The sequence below is a fragment of the Drosophila subpulchrella genome, unplaced genomic scaffold, assembly GCF_014743375.2.
Source record: "Drosophila subpulchrella strain 33 F10 #4 breed RU33 unplaced genomic scaffold, RU_Dsub_v1.1 Primary Assembly Seq31, whole genome shotgun sequence".
Taxonomy (NCBI): Eukaryota; Metazoa; Arthropoda; class Insecta; order Diptera; family Drosophilidae; genus Drosophila; species Drosophila subpulchrella.
Genome location: NW_023665567.1, coordinates 991,343 through 1,000,067, shown reverse-complemented (window position 1 = coordinate 1,000,067; position 8,725 = coordinate 991,343). Strand labels below are relative to the sequence as shown.

Below are 8,725 nucleotides of genomic sequence, written 5' to 3'. Positions count from 1 at the left end.
CACCACCACCCTATCGAATTTCTGGCGTTTCCAGCCTTATTATATACACCGTTCATACTCTTTAAAACAGAATGGAAATATTACAAAATATTACCATTTTATTGGACAAAGAATTTTTTCTTTAGTGTTTCGTCAGTGTTCAAGGTTGTTTTCCGTACAGCATGTAAATCTGGAAGTTTCAGGGGCACGTACCGAATGTTTTACCGTGCTCTAAAACATACCATGCCGTCAATCCGAAAGGTTTAAAATGACTTGTTTTGATAAATGTCATTACAACTGTTTATTTATTTTCACAATAGTCAATCAACAAGTGACTGGCACTTTTAGGCCTCAGTCTCCGACTGGAGCTTGGCCACATAAGCTACCTTGTGTGTGGCAATTTTGGCCTTGCGCTGCTCATTAGTGAGTTTCTTAGCATTCCACCTCTTCTTTGTAACGACAGAAGCCTTCTTTGCGGTGACCTTATGGGTGGGGTCGTTACGAATGGCCTGGTGGGCTTTTTTATAGATATCTTCAAGCTGCAAAATAAAGGGATTTATATGATCATTATAAATTAAATAAAGAAATAGAAACAGAAATTGATCTTACATTGAGAGAAAAAATAGGCTTAGAAAACTATTTTAATGGTTGGTCGAAATGTGGCATAATTTCTAAAAAAAAAAAAAAAATGAACATATGATTTAAACTCGAAAATTGATCGGGACTTTTGATGTATTCTTCTCTATAGTCTTATCTAACTTAGAAATGTTAACCGGAAAATAAATTAGCCACGGTAGAACTTTTGAGTAAAAGGATGAGTGCACTACAATTTTCATGATCACAGCTTTACAATATACCCCATTATCCTATGAGTTACGGTTAAAAACACGAATAGATTATGTAACCATAACAGGAAGCTAGGCATACAGAGTTACCAAGCTTCGAACAAAGGTTACCGATTTATTGTGGTCCACTTTTGGCACAGCTAGCGTTGTTGGTTGCAAAACGAAGCTGCAATTTTCGAAGTGGACGTAGAGAGAAAACTAGATTGTACTCACATCATCAGCACGAATTCCCAACTTGATGTAACGGCTGAACTGGCGTTTAAAGCTCTCTTCGTCCTCCTCCTCCAAAGTGCGCATATAGTCAGCAACATGCTGACCAAATATATGAGCGCGATGTACATCGGAATTAAAGCTCTTGGTCTCTGCAGAGTAACCAGGAAAACGCTTCACTGAATGGGGAATATTCAGACCACCATCAACTGCTCCCTTCATGGCACCAAACACTCTAGCACCGGTTGTGGTTCGAGCCAGTCCAACATCCAAGAAGCAACGGAAGGCGCCTGGGCCCTCATCGACAGGCTCCACGTTAAACTCCTCTCCAGTAACCTCAGTGCACCCTGCATACAGAGAGTCTAGACCCAACTTGTTGAGAACACGACGGGCAACCAGCAGGCCGGTGCAATACGCAGCAGCGTAGTTGGTCAAACCAACCTAAAATATTAACAGAACCAGTAAGTATGTTCCACAGAATCGCAGCGTTCCCACTCACCTGGATACCGTACTTGGGAAGTTCATGGGAGTAAGCGGCACAAACAACACGATCCCCTTCTATGCGAGCGTAAGCGATCTGGACAGTAATATCCTTGTTGGACAAACGAACAATCAGACGGTACTTTGGAGTGTTATACTTGTTCTTGTCCTGAAACGTTAAGCGTTTCCTGGCGTAGTAATCAGTCTTGCCTTCCCGCCGCCTTCGAAACTTCACCTGGTACCTCTTAAAGTACTGCTTGTTCTTGACTACCTTAACGAAACCCTGCAAAACAGATATACATGCAATGGTTACGGCAACAAATAAAAACTGCCTTGTGCTGGCATCACGATTTTGCGTCTTCACGTGCTGTTACTTGCAGGTTAGAATACTTTCTTAGCTTTAAATTATTTCAAGGATGACTCCCCCTTTCACTTAACCCACCATTGTGTTGATAGATAAATATTTTTATCACCGCTAAAAGTATAAAACTGTGATTAATAAAATATTGACAGAGCGAAGCTATGCTAAACGTACCTCGCCGGAAATTGCTAGCAAAAAGAAGGAAATTAGTGTGACACAATACTGACACTCTGAATATGTACTAAATAATACGTTTCAGAAATTATTCTTTGGCTTTGTTTCCATTATGGATGCGTCGTGTTTGCTTTGATTATAGCCTCTTTAATACCCTGTTCACACAGAGGGAGTTTCAGTTTCAGCGACCAAATTTCGCTACATCGAATTTATGCGCGTGGCGATTTTGGAACAACATTTTAAAGCAGTCTGAATTCTTTAAATTGTTATAACAACTTCTTCGCGTATAATTACATCGTTTTGGCCCATTAAGGATATGGATTTCCTTGGAAATAGTAAAGACTTCTTAAGAGAAGATATGTAAAAGCCCAGGGTAATAGTCTAGAAAAAGGGCCTGTGACGCAAATATCGCGAAAACATTACCCTCCATTTGACGCGATTTCTTAAGAATTTTTTTACGCGGAAATGAGGGGATCTCTTGTAATAAAAATTTACAGTTGCGTAATTTGTTTTAAAAACTAAAGTTTTTTCTACGTTTTTAAGAGCTGTGCTAAAAAAAAACATATGGACCTTCCATTCGTTTTTAAAATAATAAGCAACCCAAAAAAATTCGAAATTTCTCAGTAAACTGGCTTACAGCAAAGGTAAGATTGTCTGTTATGAAAAACCTTCACCCAAATGCAAAAAGGAGTACTCAAGAGAAGAACTTAGCGAAATATACAGCGAGCGCTGGAACGAGATTTCCACTGAAGAGTCAGTTAATGCCGAATCAATTTAAATCGATGTTCATAAAATACCCAGTAAATAAGCACTTCAATTCAAATTAAGCGCTTCGCTCTCTTCTGTAGGAGCTGAACTTCTGGTTATTGAACTAGCGAGTAACATATAATATGTTAAAAAACAAAACCATTGAATGTTGCTTCGTTTTTAAGTTATTATTATTATAATAATGTCATTATAATGCGACAAAAAGTGGGCAAATTCCCCATAGTGCAGTGGCGCGGGAAAGATGGCAAAGCGTCCGTGGGACGAGAAGGAAGCTTTAAACTACTAATTTACCTAAATAAAAACATTCGTTGAACATTCCATTTATTTTTAATTTAATTTCTTTGTGTATCAGCAGACTCCTCATTTTTAAATTTCTCCTATTGATTTGTTTTCCATTTGGCAACAAACACAGCTGCTTGTCAGTAAAACCATGCCACATGCATTACGGGTGAACCTTGTAAACTTCGGCCACACTGCAAAGAATAAGATTTTTCGACTAGTGAAACTCTTAGCCGATCTGAGTACTAGGCTTTACCTCAAAAAAATCTTGTTTAAGTCGGGCGATAGTATGGTTCAAAATTTATTATCGTAGAATATCGATGGCGCCCACTATCGATAGTGGCCTGCGCTGCTCATTAGTGAGTTTCTTAGCATTCCACCTCTTCTTTGTAACGACAGAAGCCTTCTTTGCGGTGACCTTATGTGTGGGGTCGTTACGAATGGCCTGGTTGGCTTTTTTATAGATATCTTCGAGCTGCAAAAGAAAGGGATTTACATGATCATTATAAATTAAAAAAAAGAAATAGAGCTGAACTTCTGGTCATTGAACTAGCGAGTAACATATAATATGCCAAAGACATACGATCTTTAGAGGTGGAGAAACATCGGTGTTAAGTCGATGTCATCGATGTTTTGGCAAGTCAACATTATATTCGATATATTATGTTGAGAGCGGGGGCATTAGGAGCACTTCGCCCTGGAGTAGTATGAGCGAGGTGCACTGCCAAAAATAAAAATGCGATTAATGCGGTACAAGCATTAGAGGTGGAGAAACATCGATGTTAAATCGATGTCATCCATGTTTTGGCATGCCATTCGATATGTTGTGTTGAGAGTTGTCGCATTAGGGACACTTCCCCCTGAAATAGAATGAGCGAGGTGCACTGCTAAAAATAAAAATGCGATGCATGCATGTGCACAAAATTTTCTAAGAATGTTGTCTGCGAAATGAATTTGTTTTTACCGCAAAATCAAAGCACAAACGGATAGCAAAAACTTTATTTTTCAAGTTATCTTTATTTACATATCAACTTCCAATTCAATGGCCGCGTTCAGCAGAACAACATGATAACTGATTACTGATGGATCTGTTATCAGTGATCAAGTTTGTTCTGCGGAACGCTCATGAGATCTGGGTTCCAAAAGGTTCGGTCTCAATTTAATGTCCTCACTGACATATTTGGAGAAAGAAAATTCCCATTAATCAACTCAACGTTCTCGGCTGAGTTGTAAGATGGTTCCAAAGCCGCCTAGCTGGGACATCCAAGCGGGTCGCAGGTTGCGGATAGTGGACGACCTCTCTCGAGGCCAACTGTGAGTAAGCTGGTGGGGAAAGTCAAACACAGAATCGTGGACGGAAACCGCAGTAAACAAACAGTCCTGCCCAGCTAGCGGGTATCCTCAACGAAGCAATACCAACGATGCGAATTGTTCAGCCTCATCTAAATAGTTGCTTTAAACAAACCCATTCCCAACACATCACCTACCCACCTTCCATCCCAAAACAACATATCACTGCGGACCGAACAACGGTGTAATACAAACCGTGCCAAGAGTCAGCCTGGCTGGGGGCCCGGATCAAAAACTGGCCCAGTCTCAAACGGTGTGCTCAGGTATATGGCGACCTCCTGCTCTAACTGTTGCCTTATCCGGGCATCGCGGATCTCTGCCCGGGCGGACTTTTCCCCCTCTCCGCAACTCGTGGGACCTAATATGGAAACAACAATGACAAATCAAAAACAAAACACGGAGACGGGAACTCTAAAAAAAACCACCGAAACGCTGAACACTGGTTCCAGTATCCGCACCATCACGGTCCCGAAAGGGCCGCATCCCAAACTGGAATGTCGGGTGGCAGAAAGCCAGCCGCGAACGCCTCCGCCACGGGCGCCTCCGCCACTGGCGCTGCTGCGCCTAAAGCAGCGGTAGGCACTGCCAAGGCGCTCGGGCCACCCGCTGGAGAAAACAAATACACATACGCAGAAAGGCGGACTGCCGCCCAGACTCTACGCTCACATACTAGGAGCACCGTTGCCACACCTTCGCCTGAATGGCTAAAAAAGGTAGAGTGGGCAAGGAAGGTGCTTCCTAACTACGGGCAGGATAAGCCCACTCAAGAAGGGACTCAGGCGAAAAGGCAGCGATCGCTCGAACTACCCAGACCATCGGCGAAGAGATCTAAGATCCAGCCATCGGTCTCGTTCGCCGAAATCACGAAGAACCGTGTCCTACTCGGCCTAATTGACAGGGGCAATCCGGAGGGCAGGATTCCCAGGAACAAGTGGAAGGCAGTGGGGTCCCACCTTTCCCTCATTTGCCTGCGCATGGTTAGGGAGAAGCCAGGCACCTCGACCTGCTGCATGGACGCGGGCTGGTACCAGGGCAGCGTCAAGGTGGTGGCCTGCGACAGTCAGCGGTCGGCCGACTTGTACAAACAGGCGACGAGGAAGCTCGGTGAGGTGTACGAAAGGGCGAACATCGTCGCGCTAGACTGGTGTGATGTCCCCAGTAGGCCCCGAGCCAGGATTTGGCTTCCAGCAGCGATCAAGGCACCGGAGGACATCCTCGTCATGTTGAAAGAATGCAACCCGCACCTCCCCACGAAGGACTGAAAAGTCGTCAAGGTGGAGGAGCATGAAGGGGACGTCAACCAGGCGGTGTTGGTCCTGAACAATGAGTCAGTTGCTCCAATCGAGACTGCTCGAGGAGTGCTGAACTTCGGGTTCAGTGCGGTCCACATCAAGGTGCTTGCTGAGGAGTTGGAGGCACCTGGTGGGCCGGAGGACGGCTACTCTACCGATTCGTCGGTATGCAGATAGATGCGAGCGCTCGGACCGGCCATCGAGGACGTAGACCTCAGCGATACAGAGGAGGCCGACGTCACTGTGGTGGAGGTTGAAGCTGTAGATGCCACTAAGACTTCTACAAATAAACCTTCACCACAGTAAAGCAGCGTCTGCTGTACTTCTGCTTCGCCTGACCGAAGGCGGAGCCGACCTAGTCATTGTACAGGAACCTTGGGTAGTAAGAGGCAAGGTTGCTGGACTAGGAACAAAGGAATACAAGCTTATGCTTGACCCCAAAGAAGGTAAAATTCGAAACTGCATATTAGCCAAAAGTCATCTTAGTATATTTCTACTTCGCAATTACAGCAACGGAGACAACACCGCAGTAAGCCTAGAGCTGCAAAGTGGATCCTATCGGCCTACTTGGCCTTTGAAAAGGAAAACCCCCCAGATGCGCTGGTCAAGGGACTGGCAGAGGAATGCGAAAAGCTCAGGAAAGGTTTGGTAATAGGCTGTGACGCTAACGCCCATCACACCCAGTGGGGTTGCCTAAACAACAACGGCAGAGGTGAGTCTCTTTTTGATTTTATTTTAAATTCGAACCTACTCTTATGCAATAGGGGCAATGTCCCTACATTCATAAATAAAGCTTGCCAAACGATCATAGATCTAACTTTGGTATCAGACTCACTCGTAGGCGCAGTCAAAAACTGGGCAGTCTCTGACAAGCACTTCTTTTCGGACCATAGATTCATAGAAACCGTATTGTCCCTTGATTCGCCCTTGCCGGTCAGCTTCGCTAACCCCAGACGAGCCGACTGGCACAGGTACAAAGAAGTTCTGACGAATATCCTCCCCATGGAACCGTCAAAAAGCATCACAAACCCACAGGAGGCATGCAACACTGCCTTCAAAGTGTCATGCCCCACAGGGAAACCAAGGGAAAGGAAAAAACCCCCCTGGTGGACCCAACATCTATCAATCCTCAGATCCAACTGCAGATGCCTGTTTATGAGAGCTAAGGTTGGAAATGAGGACACTAACTGGCAAAACTACAAGCATCAACTAGCCTCGTACAAGAAGGCCATTAGAAGAGCCAAACGACCTGCATGGCAGACCTTCTGCTCTGATATAGAAAAAACAACTGATGACGCAAGGCTCAGGAAAATACTGTCTAAGACAGTCGCTCCCTTGGCCTATCTTTAGAATGCAAATGAATCATGGTCAGACTCCAGTAGAGAGTCCTTGGACCTGCTCCTAGACGCTCACTTTCCAGGGAAGAAGAAACCAAATTAGATCTCCTCCTATCAGACCGCAACATGAGATGGTCCATTCAAAGTTTCAAACCATACAAATAGTCGAGACCGGATGGAACACCACCAGCACACATCCAACAAGCAGGACAAATAGCCATAAACTGGTTGAAAAAAATCTTCCACTCCAACTTGGCGGTAGGAGAACTACCAACGGCATGGCAAGAAACGAAGGTGGTTTTCATTCCCAAGGCAGGGAAGGCTACCCACACCACAGCAAAGGATTTTAGGCTAATAAGCCTAACATCGTTCCTGCTTAAGAGCTTTGAAAGAATGATAAGCCTATACATAAGGGCCACTATCGACCCGACACAAATATTAAATAAAGGTAAGTCAATCACTCAGACTTCCAAGCAGAGGCCCACGCTATAAAGGAAGAACTCAACTGTTTAGGAAACATAAGCCTCCAAAGAGGACACCTAAATATATATAGTGAGCCAAGCGGCTATTAAATCGATCTACTCGACAAGTACCAACTCCCGTACAATAGTAGATTGTCGCAGATCTCTCCACGAGATTTCTAGTCAGTTTACTATCAGCCTAATATGGGTTCCGGGTCACCGGGATATCGTGGGCAACTGCATAGCGATCGAGTTAGCCAGGGCACCATCATGCCTGTCCTCCCAGGAAAGGAGAGTGTCGGCATGCCCATGGCAACTTGCAAGCTAAATAACTATTTTAACAAACTAGGCAACACTCATTGGCTAAACGCACCACAGTGCCGTATCTCTCACCAGACATGGCCTGTGATAAACAATAAAAAACCTCGGAACTACTCAAAGTTAGCCGCACAGAGTGTAGCATGCTAGTTCGAGCTCTTACAGGCCACTGGCTCGTTGGCACACATGCCGGTAGGCTAAAAGCCCCAAACAATGACTTCTGTAGAAGCTGCAGGGATGAAGAAGAAGAGGAAACGGTAGAACACCTTCTCTGCTTTTGCCCAGCCCTATGCAGACTCAGGCTGGAACACTTAGGAAACCCCTTCATCGACGATCTAACGGAAATATCAGAGATTAATCTTAACAAGAAAGGAACTATATCTAAAAGCTCCCATAGGAATATTCGCAAAAAAAATTAAAAAAAATTATATCTTTGGTGTTTTTTAACATATAATACACCACGCTTGGAAATAACATTATTTAATTAGTTCTGATTTTCGAATTTTATTATATCAAAATGAAAATCAGTCAAGTTTTTTAAAAAATATTGTAATTAAGCCCATTTATGATCAATAATATGGAGTCGTGTTTTGAGGGATGAACTTTGCGCCGTGCAGTCTCCAGGCCCAGGATCACGTCTAAAACAAAAAACAGCAACTGGGCATTAATCTTAGAGGTACAGCGCACAACATGAATTATTTCATATGTAAAAAAATGGTTTTTCCATGAAAAAATGTGAAGTTGGAAAATTTTTTTTCAAAAAACACACTTTTTTTTCGACTTTGTTCGTAAAAAAAACATTTTATATCAAACAAATATGAAAAATCCTTTTATTCATGTTGTAGAAAATTTCATTTCAAACATAAAGCAA

General features: G+C 43.6%; 1 protein-coding gene across 1 annotated transcript; it reads right to left on the bottom strand.

Moving 5' to 3' along the window:
* Positions 1-261: 261 nt before the first annotated feature.
* Positions 262-2,146, bottom strand: LOC119559676 (60S ribosomal protein L5). Its single transcript, XM_037872733.1, has 5 exons — positions 2,050-2,146; positions 1,957-1,989; positions 1,534-1,797; positions 1,038-1,475; positions 262-518 (listed from the first exon to the last, which is right to left on the bottom strand). The coding sequence occupies exons 2-5, from the start codon at positions 1,957-1,959 to the stop codon at positions 324-326; spliced, it is 900 nt and encodes a 299-aa protein (XP_037728661.1). The 5' UTR covers positions 1,960-1,989; positions 2,050-2,146; the 3' UTR covers positions 262-323.
* Positions 2,147-8,725: the final 6,579 nt, after the last annotated feature.